Source organism: Microtus pennsylvanicus, chromosome 14 (genome assembly GCF_037038515.1).
Source record: "Microtus pennsylvanicus isolate mMicPen1 chromosome 14, mMicPen1.hap1, whole genome shotgun sequence".
Classification (NCBI taxonomy): domain Eukaryota; kingdom Metazoa; phylum Chordata; class Mammalia; order Rodentia; family Cricetidae; genus Microtus; species Microtus pennsylvanicus.
Genome location: NC_134592.1, coordinates 33753826 through 33773982, shown reverse-complemented (window position 1 = coordinate 33773982; position 20157 = coordinate 33753826). Strand labels below are relative to the sequence as shown.

The following is a 20157-nucleotide window of genomic DNA, read 5'->3' as shown; positions in this document are numbered from 1 at the left end:
CATGCCAGACTGTTTTATGTAATAGATTAAGTTTATTTTGTCTGTACTATTCCAATCAGTTTAATTGCTTTCCTTAGCTTATCTATTTAAACAAAGTCTAAGAGCCTGTGATAGAGGCACTGTCATTGGTGTTACTGTTATTGGACGTTACTGATGGGAAATTGAGATCTGAAGATTTCAGTCATCTGGAGAGGTGGTCTGACCTCAGGTGCTGACACAGTGCTCTGGGTCACAACTTAGGAAAATGGTGATTTTGATGTTTATGTGGAAGAATGAAGATAGTATAAATGTTGCCTAAAAAAGCAAACAAAAAACACTGTTTAATAAGCTGTTTATTCCCTAAAATCCTTTTCATTTTATTTTAGTGACACGGATTCTCATGTATCAAGTTCTACCTCAGTTCGATTTTATCCACATGATGTGGTAAGTGTTCTCATTTTTTTATAATGTGGTACATTTTTAGATTCAATCTGAAAAGCATATTTATATAACTAGTCATCAAATCACTCAAATTAATGAAATTACAAATGTTACTTTTGTTGGAAATTATAGCAAAATCCCCTTTGTTTTGTCACCGTGAGTCTTGCACCCTCCCAGACTTCAGTTAGCCATACGTATGTGTGAGTCAGAAGTTACACTGCTTTATACTTTGCAGGTCTGAAAAGGCCCACTTTCCATTGGTGTGTGGACTTGTGTGTGCATGAGAACATGTGCACATAGGGAGGTCTGAGCACACCGTAAGGGTCCTGGAGATCAAACTTGCCTTAGGCTTGACAGCAAGTGCCTTAGCTTGCGAGCCAACTATTGTATCCCGCAATTTCACCTTGAATAATATAATTTGGTGCTGGTTTTTAACTATCTGTTAATTATTAACTCACTTATTTGACTAATGTATGTGTTGGTGGAAAACTGAGTAACATTATATGGAAAGTTATTGTCTGGGAGAAAATGGGGATTTTAAAACACACCTTTTGCCATCAAGTTGGAAAGCAGAAGGGGTGGATTTATTCTGAGCATCTGCCTAACGACTGCTTGAAGATGACTTCTGAGCAGGATTTAAGGCCGGGGCTGTGAGGAGGCGTAGAGCAGTGTGCAGCCAGTGGGTGTTGACTGTGTCTGGAAACATTTTGACATGAATGTAGGAATGCCATTGTAAACTATAGACAGGGACCCGCGGTGCCAAGAGACGTTCTGTAATGTTGGGCACAGCCCCATAATGAAGATTATCTAGCCAGAAGCATTGATAGTGCCAGAATGGAGAAACCCTAGAATAGATAAGAAAATGTTTGGAGAAGTATCAATCAATATTTAAAGATGAAACCCAGCAGTTTTTCTTGACTGTTCTTGTGTGTTTGAATATTAAAGATTCTGCCTGCTAGAAGCAGGAGGGAAAAGATGATCAAACTGGTGTCTTCCACTTTTGAGTAGCACAGGAACCCAGAGACAGCACAGTCCTGCCCTGTGCTTGATGTTTTCAGAGGAAGGGCAAACTGTAGGACTGGTGACTAGAAGAGTTGGAACTTTGCTCCATAGGTTCAGGTGAGGAGGCTTCTAAAGACGTAATACCAGCGATGAGACCTAAAAGTCTCTTGGACCCTGGCAGCACAGTTGATAGCTTAATGAGAAAAGGGCTTAAATGAGATGGAGGTGGGAGGCCCCCAGGGGCCACAGCCAGAGGTTTTTGTTTCGTACCGGCTGTATCTTTCAGACACCTGTCCTAATGGTCTGGTGATCGAATTTGCTTTATTTTGATTTATTTCCTGTTGCCACCTTTTGTAGATTCTAGGTTTCATGAGTTATCACAAGGAGTAAACTCGAATTAGGGGCTCAAATAATTTATAAGCTGACAAACTTTGAATCTTGCTTACATCAAGAATATTTAACCCTTTCAGTGCGGGCATGTTTCTAGTTTTCTCTCCCACAGATTCGGTTGAACAGGCTGTTGACCATTGACACAGATCTGTTGGAGCAGCAAGACATTGATCTAAGCCCTGACTTGGCAGCCACTTATGGCCCCACTGAAGAAGCTGCCCAAAAAGTTAAGCACTATTACCGCTTTTGGATCCTACCCCAGCTGTGGATTGGTATTAACTTTGACAGACTCACGCTTTTGGCGCTGTTTGATAGGTAAGACCATAGCATGGTATTAATTTGTTGGTTTATTTGTTTTGTTTTCCAAGACAGGGTTTCTCAGGTCCTGGCTGTCCTGGAATTGGCTCTATAGAGCAGGCTGGCCTCAAACTCACAGAGATTTGCCTGCCTTTGCCTCCTTAGTGCTGGGATTAAAGGTGTGTGCCACCACTGCCCAGCGATACTATTATTAAAGTGAATTTTTTCTAATTACCCATTGATATTTTCACCTGAGTATCATGTTGGAAAATACTTTCAATTTTCATCCTTTCAAGATCAAACTTAACAGACTTTTAAATATTAACTCTCTTAAGCTGTTAAAAGCTTTTTTTCTGCAATTCTAAAATATTTCTATAAGTTTTTTACTATTAGTGTGAGTCATGCAGTTGATTGTTAAGAGAGCATATGAATTATTTTATGATCTTAAGGTTATAGGTGGTATGGAGGATGAAAGGGGGAAGAGGAACCCTGCTGCCCTGTTGTTCAGCATTTGTTTATTATAAGCTTGGTGACCAGTAGCTGCTTCCTGTCAACAAGTAGGATTTACCCTCCCTGTGAAATATAGACAGGCAGAATCTTGGAGATAAGTCAGTACTGACAGTGACCCCGGAAAGCGGGAGGTTGGGGGTGTGGACTCTAAATCACCAGCACTCTGTGTGTGACACAGGGAGGAGGAGCATAGAATTCAGTACATGTCTTGAGTTAAAGAGATGAGTCTGTAGTGTAAAACATCACAGAAGGGAGCTGTTGAGAGAATGGCAGCAGGATTCTGCAGACCGTGATTGGCTCCTGTGTCTGAAGAGCTGTCTGCTTAAGAAGCCCTTGCTTTAAATGTGTGGCAGCATTAGCCTCCTGTACCACACTTCAGACCTACCAAACAAATTGTAAAAGCAAGACCCCAAGGGATCAAAGTAGCATAACAGATTCAAGCTTTATAAAAATCCAGAAATACATACCTCCCAACAAGTAGTGACTGCCACCTGGCATCTACTCAGAGGTGACCAGCTATGCAAAGTGAGAAAACATGAATCAAGGGGAAAAGAATAAATCAAGACCAACCTATTACCAGTAGGGGTGCTAACTGTTAGATATGGATTCTTAAATAATTCCAACTGGATTCTGTTTACTTCAAAAATTAAGTAGAGACATGAAAAAATAATTACAGAGTTGAATACTACAACATTGCCATTAAAAAATAATGTACTAGTAGGATTGCCAGTAGTTAAAACTTTGTTGAAAAATAGATTAGTGAACTTGTAGGCACATCAGGAGATCCATCTAGAGTAAAGCAGTGATAGGAGCATAAAACCAAAGAGTGTCTTGTGGAACAACTTCAAGAAGAGACACGACTTGCAGAAATAATAGTGGAAACTACATATTATATGAAAACTACCAATGCACTCACGAGGTTCAATACAACCTAAGCAGAGGCCACATGAGAGACCTACCTAAGGGACGTACTTGCTCAAGTCCAGTCTTTAAAGCCACAAGAAACCTATCAAAAGAATACTCTGTGCAGAGGAATGAGCATGGGGAAAATAGCCCGCTGCCTGAAAGTTAGGCGTGTGAGAAGACAATGGACATGGCTAGCAGGATGGAAAGGACAAACACTGTCAACATGCAGCCATTTACGTATCTTTAAAATACCCTGCAAATGCCCTTGGATTGGGGTTGGAGAGATGATTCAGAGGTTGAGAGCACTGGCCACTCTTAGGTGCAGACTTCAGAGCAAAGGTGTCTTAGGGTTTCAGTTGCTGTGAAGAGACACCGTGACCACGGCAACTCTTATAAAGGAAAACATTTTAATTGAGGTGGTTCACTTACAGTTCAGAGGTTCAGTGCCTTATCACGGTGGGGAGCCTAACAATGTACAGGCAGATGTGGTGCTGGCTAAATCTACATCTTGGTTAGAAGGCAACAGGAAGTGGATTCAGACCCTGGGCAGAATCTTGAGTGTAGGAAACTTCAAAGACTGCCCCCCACCGTGACATATTTCCTCCAACAAGGCCATAACCACTCCAACAAAGCCACACCTCCTCATTGTGCCACTTCCTATGAGATATAGGGGCCATTTCCATTCAAACTACCTCAAGAGGATATTGCCAAAGATAAAGAGAGTTATTTCATAATGATAAAGGCCCAGTTTAACATGTAAAATGTAATAGTCCTAAGTTTCTGTGCCTAAAACAGAGCTTCAAACTTCATAGAGACTGATGATGCATCTTAGTGACACAGCAGATGCTGAACATGCAGAAAGACAGCATCAGCACCCCTAACACCTCAGAAAACCGTAAAACAGAAACCAATAGAAAGAGGAGAAGCAGATGAGCCTACAATTATAAGTAATCTTTGCACTCTGTTGCAATCAGCTTGCTGTGCCATGACAAGATACCTGAATTACCTTATAAAGGAAGGTTTGCTTTGGCTCACAGTTTTCAAAGTTTCAGTTTGTGGTCACTTGATTCTTTGCTGTGGGGCCTGTGATGGGCAGAATAGCAGACTGAAAATAGCAGAAGACTATGTTTATTACTTCATTGCTGCTGGAAGCAGAGACAAACAGGAAAGGGCAGGGCTTCCAGCAGCCCCTCAGAGGCACACCCCTGACTTGACTTCCTTCAACAGGGCCGCACCTCCTCCCAGGTGCCACAGCCTCCTAATAGCTGCATAGGCTGAGGAGCAAGCCTTCAACACATGGTCCTTTGGGGACACTGGAAACCCAACTATTACAGAGATAATTGACTTGCACATTTGATTGGCACTCTTGGAGCAGCCACCTGTAATGAAATTATATATTGTAGGCAAAGGTTTCTGTCCTGCCTGATACTGCAGCTATTTAGTCCCAATAAACACACAGAGTCTTATATGAATTATAAACTGGTTGGCCTATTAGCTAATGCTTATTATTAACTAGCTCTTACAACAAATTAAACCATAATTCTTATCTATGTTTAGCCTTGTGACTTGGTACCTTTTATCAGTGAGGCATTCTCATCTTGCTTCCTCTGCATCTGGCTTGCAACTGACTCTGCCTGTCTCTTCCCAGAATTCTCCTAGTCTGGTCACCCTGCCTATACTTCCTGCATGGCTACTGGCCAATCAGCATTTTATTAAACCAATACAAGTGACAGATCTTTACAGGGTACAAGAGCATTATCCCACAGCAACATATTGTTTGATTGTTCATGGGATGTTATATAGACTGACCAGATTCTGATCTGTGAGGGTCAGTGAAAAGAATTAGATCACATCGAGTGTGGTCTTTGACAACAGAATTAAATCATTGAGCCTTGAACAACCCTGTTATATTTGGAAGTTAATAGTTTTAAATAATCCGTGGGTAGAGAAGAATTTGAGGGGAAACTACAAAGTATTTTAAAGTAAATGAAAATGGCTTCTTTAGTACTTAGGAAAATCTGTGGCACTGAAGACCTAGGCTGGAACAAGACCTCAGTTCTGTGATTCATTTCTGTACTAGGAACTAGAAAGACAAGCACTTATCTAAGGACACGAACATAGTATGAAAACAGAAAAATCAAAGAAATCTAAGACTGCATTTTTGGGAGCGGTGGTGAAACTGATGAACCCTTAGCTGCCTGATGACCAGATAGGAACTGTGAGGTGTGAGGTCACTACAAATCCCACAGGCATTAAAGAGCAATAAGGAAACATTATCAACAGCTTTGTGTCAATAAATTAACAGTAAACAATGAAAAGGACAAATTCCTTGAAAGATTTAATTATCATAGACCCATCTAAATGGAAATACCATTAGGAACCCTCCTGGAGAGTAAGCTCCACGCCCAGGTGTTATTTAAGAACTATGCAAATCAGTGAAGTGGAGACTTGGCAGTAAAATAGCAGTTTCCATATGCAAAAAATAAAATTTGAGTCCGTACCTTGTACTATATCACAAAAACTAAATCAAAATTGATCGTAGATATAAATGTGGTATATAAGACAGTAAAATATGTGAAACAAAATATTTATCCCCAAGGTTATAGAAAACATACTAGCCTTGTCATAAAAAACCCAAATCAACAAGAGAACTGATTGATGATTGGGTTCATGACATAAAACACTGTACAAAGGCCGTGTGTTTCAGTCATAAAAGAGATGGTGACAGCAGCGTGTGGATGGGAAAGGGAGTTGTGGCCGGTCACTTTTCTGCCATCTACAGTGGAATGAAAATACCAGTACTTCTTGATTTGAAAACAACGTTGAACTCTTGAATGGGATAGTGACTATAAATATAGTCTTGAGTTAATAAAAGTGTACTTTAAAATTTTTGTGATTATAAATTTTTTACCCACTGAAGATTTAAGTATGTAGAAAATTTTGGAAATAGAGTTGCATACAGTAATCCCTCCATAAAGCTATTATAAATAATAATTTGGTGTAATGTGGGGGTTTTGTTTTATTTTGGTTTGGGATTTTCAAGACAGGGTTTCTTTGTATAACAGTCCTGGCTGTCCTGGTACTAGCTCTGTAGACCAAACTGGCCTTGAACTCACAGAGATCTGCCTGTCTCTGCCTCCCAAGTGCTGGGATTAAAGGTGTGCGCCACCATCACCCAGCTGGTGTAGTGTTTCCATTCTTTATGTTTTCAGTAACAAGACTTATACTTTGTCAGTTTTGATTTATACAGTAGACATGCTATGCATACGTCACTTAATATTCTATAAATGCAAGGTGTTTAGCAAGTATTTCTTCAACATTTATGAATAAAACTTGTAAGAAATTATTAGCTTTTTGGTACAGCCTAAAATCTTCATTTCTGCGTGTGGTATCTCAGGTATCATGTTACAACTTTTACGGTGTGAGTTTGCTGTATAGAATTGCCTGAGCAACTTTGATAGAGGCAGAATTGAGTCTAGTTGTACTTCATTCTTAATGTATGTAAGATCTTGTGCTTAAGTAGTTTTATTAAGTGTGTTTTTGAATTATTTCTGATTAGGATGAGAGATGGGGAAACAAAACCACTTGCTACTTGCTGCATGTGGTTGCGAGCTTTATGTTATAAAATAGCATATTTCAAATTTTCAAAAAAAATTTTGAGATTTTGATTTTTAAACTTCTTCCTATGTCAGCTTCATTTACCATCCAAATTGGTTAGTTATTTTACAGAGAAGATGTAATGAGAACAATTTGTATTATGTTATCACAGGACAGCTGTGTTAGAGGACCCTGCACTCCCGTGTGTCACAGGACCCTGTGTTAGAGGGCCCTGCACTCCCGTGTGTCACAGGACAGCTGTGTTAGAGGACCCTGCACTCCCGTGTGTCACAGGACCCTGTGTTAGAGGACCCTGCCCTCCCGTGTGTCACAGGACAGCTGTGTTAGAGGACCCTGCCCTCCCGTGTGTCACAGGACCCTGTGTTAGAGGACCCTGCCCTCCCGTGTGTCACAGGACAGCTGTGTTAGAGGACCCTGCACTCCCGTGTGTCACAGGACCCTGTGTTAGAGGACCCTGCCCTCCCGTGTGTCACAGGACCCTGTGTTAGAGGACCCTGCCCTCCCGTGTGTCACAGGACAGCTGTGTTAGAGGACCCTGCCCTCCCGTGTGTCACAGAACAGCTGTGTTAGAGGACCCTGCCCTCCCGTGTGTCACAGGACAGCTGTGTTAGAGGACCCTGCCCTCCCGTGTGTCACAGGACAGCTGTGTTAGAGGACCCTGCCCTCCCGTGTGTCACAGGACAGCTGTGTTAGAGGGCCCTGCCCTCCCGTGTGTCACAGGACAGCTGTGTTAGAGGGCCCTGCACTCCTGTGTGTCATGTCCTCAGACAGTAGTTTCTTTTTCTGTATGACCTGAAATGTTCTTTAAACCAGGCATTCAAAATAAACCTCAGCAAGCCTCATGTTGATTTCTTCCCCATTTTCAGTCTGAATATTTTCTTGTATTCATGATAGACCTCTGTGTTAATTTTTCCATCTACAGAAACCGTGAGATCCTGGAGAATGTATTAGCTGTTGTCCTGGCTATTCTTGTGGCTTTTTTGGGATCCATTCTTCTCATCCAAGGCTTCTTCAGAGACATCTGGGTGTTCCAGTTCTGCCTGGTGATAGCTAGCTGCCAGTACTCACTGCTCAAGGTACCAGTGTCTCTGTCTTCTGTGCTGTGTCTAAAGCCACTCACCAGTTCACTGCAGAATGATAACTTTTAGGGATATTTTCCATGGAGGTTTACATTAGATTATGTAAGAACCAGAGCAGGGTTTAAACTTAAAAAAATAATTGTGTGCCGGGCAGTGGTGGCACACGCCTTTAATCCCAGCACTCAGGAGGCAGAGGCAGGCGGATCTCTGGGAGTTAGAGGCCAGCCTGGTCTACAAGAGCTAGTTCCAGGACAGGCACCAAAGCTACAGAGAAACCCTGTCTCGAAAAACAAAGTAAATAAATAAATAAAATAATTGTGTGTACACTGAATTTACTAAAAACAAATTCTTTGCATTAAAAGAGAAGACTCGTTAAATTAAGAATTTGCATCTTTGAAACTTATTTCTGTTTAATTTACCAGCACTAACCTTTCTTTTCTGACCTTTGAGCTTTCTGTTCTATGGGTGGGATTTATTAAAATGTCATTGGTAGATACCAACATGTCAAAAACTAGAAATAGTTTTTATTTCTAGGGGCCATCAAAGAAAATATTGATGTCCCTTTGTTAGTGACTCAGTAGTGGCTCAGAAGTATCCATGTTGTCATTGTAAACGGTGGGAGAATCCAGCACGTCAGCTGATGACTGGCCAAAGCTTTGCCTTCTGCTGTTAACAGGGTGCTTCCTTCTTAATGAGCCTGTCTTACTCTGCAAAAGCTGCATCCCGTAGAGATGCTGGTGTGCTGCCACAGCTGCTTCAGTTCTGTGGATGCTCTCTACTGTCTTTGATTTTTCTGTCTGTTTATAGCTAACATCTGAAGTAAACCATCTAGGTTATTGCTCTTTCTGTATTGCCAGCCACATTCTCTGTCATTCAACGTCTGTTAATGCTGTCTCCTCTCCACTGCCCTGTGACCTTGCACAGCCTAGGTGGCTCTTGGTCCTCAGATGACTGCCCTCTATTGTTGCTTCTTTATTCTTTGCGTGTTGCTGACTGAGAATTCTCGGGCCTGAGTGCCCTATGCGGTTGTACTGCTTTAGTCAGGATGGATGGGAAAGCTTTGCATCTTTCGCAGGCTTTAGTCCTGACTGACAGACAGACACGGCTGGAAGTAGCATGTTATCACCTCTGGTCATTGGTTTTCTTTCATGTTTTCTGTTTTTGCAGTGTTAAGTACCATAAGTTCTTTTCTTCCTTCCTCAATAAGAAGTAATCAAGTCTCTTTGGTTAAAATTGCTGTTCCTTATTGTTGCCCTTCCCTCAGCCATCTTATCTATCCCTTGGTTGCCTTAATCCATTAAAAACTCATTCTCTGGTGCTAGTGTGTCTTGTTTGTTAATTTTGTCCACATTTTCAGGTTAGTGTGGTTAAACAAGGAGAAAGGCGACAGGTTGCTATTGTGGTGGTGGTGGTGGTAGTTGAACTAGCTGGCTAGAAGAGCAGCAATGTCATAAACAGAAAAGGGAAGGCTGGAATCAGAGTTTCAGAAGGCACTGAGGTTGAGAGGACTCAAAGATTACCCAGGCTCATATCCAGAGAAGGACACATGTCAGACTCCACTCACCTGGTGCAGTGTGGTGATGGACTGTCTGGGAAAGGGTGTTGTGTGCCACTGGAGATGAACGAGGATCAGGGAGAAGTTCTGATTGAGGAATTACATGATGACATTAGGACATTTTCATAGGATACAGCAGGATTGCCTTTGATTATTTTGCTGTGCAAAAGCAGATAATAAATTTATTTATCACAATTTAGTAAACTTAGAATCTGTGAGTAGAACTAGAATTTAGCTAACCCAAGTTCCTGTGTGTCTCCTGAGTAGAACAGTGGCCTGCAGAATATGGTAGCTATGCTTACACATAGTAAAGAGCCGTGCTGAAAGGTGGGCTTATCTACTGTACGCCAACTCAAACATTCAGCTGGGTAGTTGTAGTCATTAATTGGCTAAAATAAGCAAAAATGAGAGGCAGTGTGCACTGTGTTTATCCTGGTAAGCCAGTTCCTAGAGCTGGTGCTTCATGTTTGGAATTAATGTTTGTGATTTCTTGGTTGCAAGACATTGCCTAAAATCACTTCAGAGCATTGTAAAAGTTGTTTTTGACAAAAACAACTACAGGCAACCAAGGAATGCTGGGAGTGGGAGAAATAGTCTTCCCCAGGAAAGAGCCCCTTAATTGGTTGTCCAGTGCCAAAGGGTCAGCCCTGAAAACATACTTACAAGGAACAAACAGACTGAGTAGGTTAAGTGTTGTGATAAGGAGCGGCAGCGGGCTGTGTCCCGCCACCCGGCTAGCTTTACCTGAAATAATTACACGGAAACTGTATTCATTTAAACGCTGCCTGGCCCATTAGTTCCAGCCTCTTATTGGCTAGCTCTTACATATTGATCTAACCCATTTCTAATAATCTGTGTAGCCCATGAGGTGGCTTACCAGGGAAGATCTTAACCCGCGTCTGTCTGGAGTGGGAGGATCATGGCGACTCCCTGACTCAGCTTCTTTCTCCCAGCATTCTGTTCTGTCTACTCCACCTACCTAATTTTCTGTCCTATCAGAGGCCAAGCAGTTTCTTTATTACTTAACCAATGAAACAACAGATAGAAAGGTGACCCTCCTCCATCATTTCCCCTTTTTCTGTTTAAACAAAAAAAAAGGAAGGCTTTAACTTAAGGGTCATCTATCTATCTGTTAAGAAAATATGTGTTTATCCATATGTGCAGGAAACAAAAACTTCAAAGGCCATGAACATGAAAAAAGGTCATGTAGCAGGAGTTGGAGGGAGGAAAGGGAAGGGAGAAATGTATAATCTCAAAAAATAAAAAGTGGTTTAAGAGTTTAAATAAGATGGATACATATATACACACAAAGGATTTTAACTCATCTATAAGGAATGAATTGATGGTGAAGGCAGGCAGATCTCTTTGAGTTTGAGGCCAGTTTGATTTACATAGTGAGTTCCAGGACAGCCAGGAGTGTATAAAGAGACATGTCTCAAAATAAAATAAATGTCATTTTCATTAAAATGGATGTAACTGGAGATCATCGTGTTAAATGGAATAAATGAAATTTAGAAAGACAAATATTACAGGTTTTCTCTCATATGCAGAATGAAGATGTAAATATCTGTATATGCACACATACATAGTTACACACACATATAAAGAGAGTTGGATATACACATATAATTGGATACATACACAGTTAGGTACTGAAGGCACACAGAGCTGTATTAGACATGAAAGCAGAAAGGACAGTACCATGGAAGGAAGAGGGTGCAGGTGAGATGGGGAGAGATGAGGAAGGGATGGACGACTGCTACTAAAACATGCTCATATGTACAAAAGACAGTCTCATAATGAAGCCCAGCATTTTGTGACTTAGCTTAAAAATGAGAATAAACTGTTGGGGTTTTTTGTTAGTTTGTTTTAACTTGGCTTGTGGAATTCCTGAGATTGAGTAAAATAATATGTCTTTCTGCTTTATTTCTAGAGTGTCCAACCAGATTCTTCCTCTCCCAGACATGTAAGTCTCCTGGAGGGACTGTAAGTTACAGCTCCTTGACCCCCAACCACAGCCTGTAGTTTCTCCTGGGTGTACCAGATTGAGTTACATTTGTATCTTTTGTTTCATCCAAGTTTGGCCACACTGTGTAGTTGACTTATGAACATGAAAGGAGATAACACTGTGCCGACAGACTCTGGATCCTGGTTGAGATGAGCATAAGAATGCATGTTCTGACAGCCTGTCTCAAGAGAGTGTCACTTGAGCAGACATAATCCATATAAGCTTGATTGTTTGCATTTACTACGATTTGAAAATAGTGAATAAGCATTGAAAATAGAATTTTGAGGTAGAAAAGCTTACCTTTGAACAATTAAGAGCAAGAACAAAAGCTGTACTGGATTCAACTGCTATTTAAGACTTTTGTGCTAAGTAATGAAATTAAACCCTTGCTGATTACCCCGTGTCTGCTGGTCTGGTTCTGGATCTAACAAGCCATTTGTGTAGTAGAAGTACCAAAGGACGTCCTCTGTACAGTAGTGCAAAGCTGGGATTTGTGGCTCACACCTTTTATCCCAGAACTTAGGGAGCTGAAGAAGGAAGGTTACAGGGTGTTCACAGTGACCAGAACTACATAATTTCCAGGCCAGCGTGGGCCAAAGAATGAAATCCTGTATTGTTTTTTGAAAAAAAAATGAATGAATCAACTAGATTAAAAAATAAGCTCCAAGAATAGTGTTTAGTAGAGCTCTTCTTCCTGAATATAATGATTTTGTCCTTCTATTGCAATAGTAATGCAACCAGAGCAGAAAGTAAATCAGGCAGGGAAATAGTTTCCTCCTCATTAGTGATGTTCATCATCTGTAGGAATACTTTTGAAATGTGATGATATTGGATGCTTTGCTATGTATCATGCTTTGCACATGGGTGCTGGCTTGCAGAACAATGTCAAGGGACGTAGAGAAAAGCTGATGCCTGTCCCCCAGATTCCTGGGTTAAATTCTCACGTTTGGCTCAGCCCTTCCTTTCTCACTCTGTTCTCTCTCCCCCTTTCCTTTCTTCCCTTCCTTTGCAAACATGATGTCTCTTTACTTCCAGTACATCAGTGTGTTTCCTCAGAGCATTTTGTACATTCATTCAACATGACTGTCAAAGTTAGGACATCAGCCCTAATATGATGCTCTTGTCCAGTCTATAGGTGTCTCTCAGGTTTGATCTGTTCTCTTATCTGGCAGTAGAGTTCCTGATCTGGTCTCTTAACTCTTATAACCTGGAGTGGTTCCTTAGTCATGATACTGAAATTGTTCATAGATCAAGGCCAGTTATATAATAGATTATCCTCCAATTTATGTTTGATATTTCTTTCTAATGGGGGGGGGTACTGATTTCCCTCCTGCTGGTGGTGTAGCTCGAGTTTTCCTCAGATCTGCAGTGTTAATGTTTGGGCTGGACAAGGCTTTCACGGAGGCCAGAGATGTCGTGTACATTGAGGATCCTTCTTCCAAGTAGAGGCCAGTGGCAGTGGCTGTCCGTAAGACTGTGTCTACAGTTGCCACGTGTCCTCTCTGAAGCAAACACCCTCTCTGTTCCGAACTTCTGCTTTACTAGAGATGTCATCATTTTCACCCTTGTAGTTCTGAGTCTCTTATTGGGACTTGGAGTCTGTATGCATATCTTAGTGATTCACAGACTTTGGTTAACTTGTTTTATGTTTGAATCAGACATTGTTTGTTAGTAGCTAGGTATTGATCTTCTAATTCCACTGTTCTATGTTAGTTTATTTCTCACTAAAAGGAATAGATAGTTTTATCTTTTGACTTAACTGGTTATTTGTGGTGTTGGTAATGAACCCAGAACCTGTGTGTATGAGACAGTCATTGCACCACCACTGAGCTGTACCCAAGCCCTTTCTCTGTCTCTGTCTCTGTGTGTGTTCACGTGTGAGATCAGTGTATTTGTGTGGACTTAGGGGTGTATTATAGTGGACTATAGTGTTACAGTACTTGCTTTGATACTGAGGTTGTCCTTCACTTAGCCATTTGAAGTCTGTCAGACTGTTCGGTATCCTTTTGACATAGCCCTGTGATCCTTTAACGGCCTTTTTTCTTTTCTAAAATAGGAGTGATCATGATCCAGGTTGAATTTATATTCTCCTACTGGCTCCAACTATCTTCTCCTTCCTATGAGATTTTGGCTCTTTTTGTAAATACTATTTGTAAACTAAGATCAGGATACTAGTAACCTTATTACTGGAATTTTATTGTGTCCAGGTACTTTCAGTGGGTAAAACTTATAAAACTTATACATGTACATTCATATTTATGTGTATACTTCTCCTGAATCTATTTATATGCCTATGAAAGCTAATGAGTTCATACTAAAAGCTCTGATTTCTGATGGTATCACAGGGCTCATTCTATTCCTCCCCCTTTCTGTATTTATCTTGACATTTTTCTGCAACCATCAGAAACCTGCCTTTCATATGGATATGGTTCGAACCATTAGAACATAAGCTAGTAATGACCTCAGGAGTTAGTTTTGGCTTTCAAAATGAACTTCACTGACAATGAAAATGTATTGCTTACAGGGTCATAATCGTATCATTGCCTACAGTAGGCCAGTTTACTTCTGTTTATGTTGTGGTCTTATTTGGCTCCTGGATTATGGCAGTAGAAACCTAACTACAAGCAAGTTCAAATTGTATGGAATAACTTTCACCAATCCACTGGTGCTTCTGTCAGCCAGGGATTTGGTTATCGGTGAGTCGTTTATCTCTGATCTTAACATCAGTTTATTTGTTTGCAAACAGTTTACTGACAAATAGATAAAGCAGCTTATTTTGCTTAAATTGTAGTCCTGTCTGAGAATCAGCTATAGAGCTTCTAAGAATAGCAAGGTTAATGGTGAATAAGGATAGTGATTCTGATTCAGTTCTCGAAGAGAGCAGGGTAAAGATAATGATGATGATGATACATTTTAGGTTCACGTTACATAAAAAATGGTTGAAATGAGTTTTCCCCTGTGCTGGAATTGAATATAGGGCCTCATGCTTACCAGGCAAGTGCACTGCCATTGAGTTGTATCCCAGCCTCTTAAGATGATTTTAAAAGGTGTATTTTATAGGTGGAAGAATTTAATAACCTAGCAGCTCTGTAGCGACATTAATTTTAGATCCTATCTTTTAAAGACACACAGTATAAAATGTTAAATTTGACTTCATTGCGTGTGGGCTTTAACTGAACAAGAGAATGATGCAGTCTTTTTAATAAACTTTTCTTTCCTTCCATAGTGTTTACACTCTGTTTCCCAATAGTATTTTTCATTGGTCTCCTGCCTCAGGTGAACACGTTTGTAATGTACCTTTGTGAACAATTGGATATCCATATCTTTGGTGGGAATGGTGAGTAAACCGCAGTTGCTGTGAAGTAATAAACTGAACGTTAAAATACTGCTCCACTTCTCACTTTAGAATTGAGATTAGCAAAGAAAAGGTTTTTATTTAATAATTGAAGCAGAAAAGCAGTTAGTTGTAGTTAAGAAAAAGTAGTCAGGTCTGCTATTGTTAGAAAGATCAGTGTGTAGAAAGTAACAAAGTAACTTGCAAAAAGAAATTTATACACTAGTCCATGCCCCTCACTCCCATCCATAGGTGATATATTCCAAGCTATGCTGTGGCTATACCCGTAGATACTGCAGATAGCAAGAACCTATATGGATTGTCTTTCCCATATTGTACCTACATACCTGTGATGGAGTTTAATATATACATTAGGCACAGTGAAGTAAGCAACAGTGACTAATAATGAAGAACAATTAATGCTGTTTATCCAGCCAGCCTAACTGAATGTATGAGCTTCCTGTCCAGTGGGAAACCCTGTCTTTAAGCAGTAGTGCGGAGGATGACACCAGCACCCTCCTCCAGCCTCAGCATGCACTTGTGCACACGGGTGCATGCACCTGCACTCACATGCTACAACATGAGGATGACACCAGCACCCTCCTCCAGCCTCAGCATGCACTTGTGCACACGGGTGCATGCACCTGCACTCACATGCTACAACATGAGGATGACACCAGCACCCTCCTCCAGCCTCAGCATGCATTTGTGCACACGGGTGCATGCACCTGCACTCACATGCTACAACCAAGTAAAAGTTATGGGATGTAGCCTTTCTCTTTGTTTCTCTGGGATTTTCTATGGTATGCGTTTGACCTATAGATGCTCACAGGTAATAGAACCTGTGGAAAGTGAAGCTGCAGAAAAGGAAGGGCTGCTGTGGAGGGTTTAGCTGTGATCTGTACTCAGTCATCAGGTGTTTAAAACATCGTCTGTGCTGAGCAGGTTGAGTCTGATTGTACTTGGATTTTGTTTTAGGGTGTGCATTTGGCACGCTCATGTACTTGCTTTCAGAGCCAAGGCCAGAATATAAAAGCATTTTACTAAATCAACTTTTAAGAATTATCTCTGTTTTTGGAGTAGAATATGTATACATTAATCAATAACTTAAAAAAACAGTTTTCTTACCATGAACGTATTTTATTTAAAAAAAAAAAAAAAAGTCAACTGCCAATCTGGAAGATAGTGACCCGCAGAGCTCGACAGCAGCGCTGTCGGCAGGTGGCGTAGTCAGGTGGCATGCCCTTCATCATTTAACATTTGTTGGAAAGAAGAGCATGCAAACAGAGGAAATACTCAAAAGGAGCGCCATTGGCCTCATACTTCATCTTCTTCACACTTCACACTTGTGATGCTCATTTGCCTTCTGCAAACATGCACTGAAATCATCTCAGGTAAAATGCTGATGGCGTGGCTTAGTTTTCAATTTGATGTGCATAAGATGGAGTGTGGTGTGTGTGGGGGAATAGGTGCATGCACCTGTGTGCACGCTGAGGCCAGAGGAGGGTGTTGAGTGGCTCGCTCTCTACCTCCTGCCCTGAACCAGAAGCTCACACTTCAGACCAGGTCAGCTGGCACATGCAGCCATGCCTAGCTTTTTATGTGGGTGTTGGGGATTTGAACTCAGGTCCACTTTTACTTCTTATTCCTAGTCAGTGAGTAGGGGTCATTTGCTTGTTGTTGATTGTTTTAGTAAATCTGATTTACACAGTTTTGTGTGAATTGATGAGCAGTGGGAATGCAGACTTCCTGCTGTGAGTGAAACCAGTCGTTTTTACAGGGAAAGCTGTTTTCATTGGTTAATACCTCCAGTTTATTTCAGGCCTTTGCAAGCTGTGTTTTCTAGTACAGCTTAGTAAAGTAAGATACATTTTTAATTAGGTGGTGTGTGGGTACCTGTGGCGTACAGAGGCATCAGACCCCCTGGAACTGGAGTTACAGGTGCTTTTGAGCTGTCTGATGTGGGTGCTCGGAACCAAATTGTGCATGTGCAGCGCATGCTCTTAAAACCGAGCCAACTCTCCAGCCCCCAAGACACATTTTGAAGCCTATTATAGGTACAAATGTTTTTTCTGAGATTCTGAGGTAAATATATATTATCGAAGATTGAAGATGGCAGGCAAGACATGGTACCTGATAACCTGTAATCTGAGCACTTAGGAGGGTAAGGCAGGAGGATTGCTGGGAGTGGCAAGCCAGTCCTATCTAAGAGTGAGACCCTATCTCAACAAAGTATTGGAGATAGAAGTGTTTCTTGTGTCAAGTATAATGAAAAAGATGAAGTAGCTGTATTTTAAAAGTCACATGAGTAGATCAATATCATGTTACTTGATAGAGTTTTCGTGAATTTGAGTTTTTTGCTGTGGGTGTTTGTAAAATCCTGATTTCCTTCCTCCTCACTGTCTAGCCACCACCAGCCTGCTAGCAGCGCTGTACAGTTTTCTCTGCAGCATTGTGGCCGTCGCCTTGCTGTATGGGCTGTGCTATGGAGCTTTAAAGGTAAGCTGCAGACTGGTGTGCTCTGGGAGTGTGCACGTGAGTGCCTAAAACTGGCTGCAGGTTCCCTTTTGCCCTGCCCTTGAGACACTAATTTCCCTGCCTTCCAGTGCTCATCTGTACGCTTACTCTGTCTTACTTTGAATTTTAAAGTAATTTGATAATCAGTCGTTATTAAAGGAAAATTCTTTTCCAAACAATAATCCTAGGTTACTATTTAAAGACTCTTTAGAACTAGACTCATTTGCACCAGAGGCAGACATGGTATTGGCAGAATATGCAATTAAATGTCTATTTCTGGTTTAAAATGTATGTAACTACTACCTCTCATCTTGATTTACTTATGAATATAAATATTTACAAGAAAATGTTTTGGTTGGGGTGTAGCTCAGCGGAAGAGTGTTTGTCAGGCATGCTCAAGGCCTGGTGCTTAGTCCCCAGCACAGCACCCAAGACAGAAACGAGTCCAAGGGCTCCAGGTGACGGTGTGAAACAGCGCTGACACACACTGCTGGTCTGATGGATGGAGCTGTCATCCAGCCCATGAGCCATTTTAACACTGGTTTATAACCCCTCACATATTTCTGGATTTTTTGTCTGTTTTGGGGTGTTTTTTTTTTCTTAATGTATACAATATTCTTTCTGCGTGTATGCCTGAAGGCCAGAAGAGGGCACCAGACCTCACTGGGAATTGAACTCAGGACCTTTGGAAGAACAGGCAATGCTCTTAACCACTAAGCCATCTCTCCAGCCCCTTGAGGTTTGTTTTTAATAAAGCAAGATAACGAGAAAATAGTAAGGTTCAAAGAGCTGTGTTCAAAGAAGTGACTCCCATTCTGCGTCATTCTGTCTGTGTGTCTTATGAAGTGGCGCTGTCTGTAAGAGTAGTTTCCTGTTCATGAGGAGCTTGTAGGTCAGCTGTGGATCCCAAGTCAACAGCATGCGGAGCCCAGAGTAATGAAGGCTAAAACCACGCTCGAATGGTTGTGTTTCACTGAAGCCCGATCCCATGGGTGTATTGGGGGACTATATGGAAGAAGCAAAGAGGGCTAGAAACAGTCTAGCCTCAGCTGAGGCTATGTAGTGGCGCCTACTAGATGATAGTAGAAATCCTAGAGTTTAAGAACAAAGGATTTTTTAATGTGAACACTTTATTTGTTCATATTTATGAGGTCCAGAGGCACATAGTAGTAGTTGTGTAGAAAGAGATTTCTGTTCATGCTTGGTAGACAGAACAGTCATCAACAGAAATGAGTCATTGGAGACTGCAACTGTGGGTTGGCAAGAGAAAAGTGAGTTTGACCTCTGAGAGATGGCAGTTTTTAAATGTTAGCTAAAATAGAGACCCACCAGGAACAGTCAGAGAGGCCTAAGAGTCCGGAAGGTTCCGCTGGTTGTCGCACCTGATAGACTATCAGAGACTTAACAAAGGTTTGTATTGGATGTGGTACCAGCCTGACTATCAATGACTTAACAAAAAGAGTTTCTTTGGCCTTTTAAGGAAGAAAACTAAAATAAGTTAAAGTTTGAAAGGAAATGAGAAAATGCGTTTTGTGTTTTCTAGACTATAGCTGTGAAGCACATGGATATGAAGGGTTTGTGTTCTAGTTTTGTTTGTTTGTTTGTTTAAAAAGATCTGAGAGTTGATTTACAGTTAAGGGTAAAGGGGGAAATAAATTCAATATCATCTATAAAATGACCACTATTTATAATGTGAGAAATTATAGTAACAGATATGAGAAATTATTCCTATTGTGAATAAAACTTTAATACTGAGAGATAGATAGATGGATGGATGGATGGATGGATGGATGGATGGATGGATGGACGGACGACGGATGGACGGACGGATGGATTAATGGATGAAGCTTTCTTAAGACAAAAGAAATCTAGTATCTAGATCCCAGGTCTCCAGAAAACAGTAACAAATGTGGGGTGGTGTGCTTGAGAGGCAGGCAGGGTTAGGAGTTCAAAGCTATCTGCAACTACATAGCAAATGTGAGGCCAGCCTGAGCTACCTGAGACCCTTTATCAAGTGAAAAAAATTCTAAATTCATCTGGAATAAGGTACAGTTGTTAATATATAGCTAAAACACTTTAAACTGTAAATTTGCTGTTTCTAAATATTGATGTAAGAGGATTGTATGCTAGGTCATAAGTTACAAGCATCTTATCTTCCTCGTTTTTTTCCCTCAGGATTCATGGGATGGCCAGCACATTCCAGTGCTTTTTTCTGTTTTTTGTGGTTTGTTAGTGGCCGTGTCCTATCATCTCAGCCGACAAAGCAGTGATCCCTCTGTACTCTTGTAAGTGAGATCAGTCATTATTGTTGAACATTTAAGTATGCTGGCATTTCTATAGTCCCTAAAGCTAGCACCTTTCCTAATGCCTATCAAGTGGTGTGTGTGTGTGTGTGTGTGTGTGTGTGTGTGTGTGTGTGTGTGTGTGTGTGTAGCTTCTACAAGAGTAAAATGTACTCTTAACTGTTGAGCCATCTCTCCAGTCCCATGGTGGTTGTTTGGGTTTTTTTGTTTGTTTGTTT

At 41.1% G+C, this 20157-nt stretch overlaps 1 protein-coding gene across 7 annotated transcripts in view; it reads left to right on the top strand.

Moving 5' to 3' along the window:
* The window catches only part of Pcnx1 (pecanex 1), a 145354-nt gene that overhangs the window by 87302 nt on the left and 37895 nt on the right, over window positions 1-20157 (top strand). For 5 of the 7 annotated variants that reach the window (XM_075948287.1, XM_075948285.1, XM_075948283.1 and 2 more), the window contains 8 exons: window positions 366-423; window positions 1910-2127; window positions 8066-8219; window positions 11711-11743; window positions 14310-14481; window positions 15012-15122; window positions 17527-17618; window positions 19812-19921. In XM_075948287.1, coding sequence (XP_075804402.1) covers window positions 366-423; window positions 1910-2127; window positions 8066-8219; window positions 11711-11743; window positions 14310-14481; window positions 15012-15122; window positions 17527-17618; window positions 19812-19921 — 948 coding nt within the window. The remainder of the gene's footprint in view (window positions 1-365; window positions 424-1909; window positions 2128-8065; window positions 8220-11710; window positions 11744-14309; window positions 14482-15011; window positions 15123-17526; window positions 17619-19811; window positions 19922-20157) is intronic. The other 2 variants (XM_075948286.1, XM_075948284.1) reach the window with 1 other exon arrangement.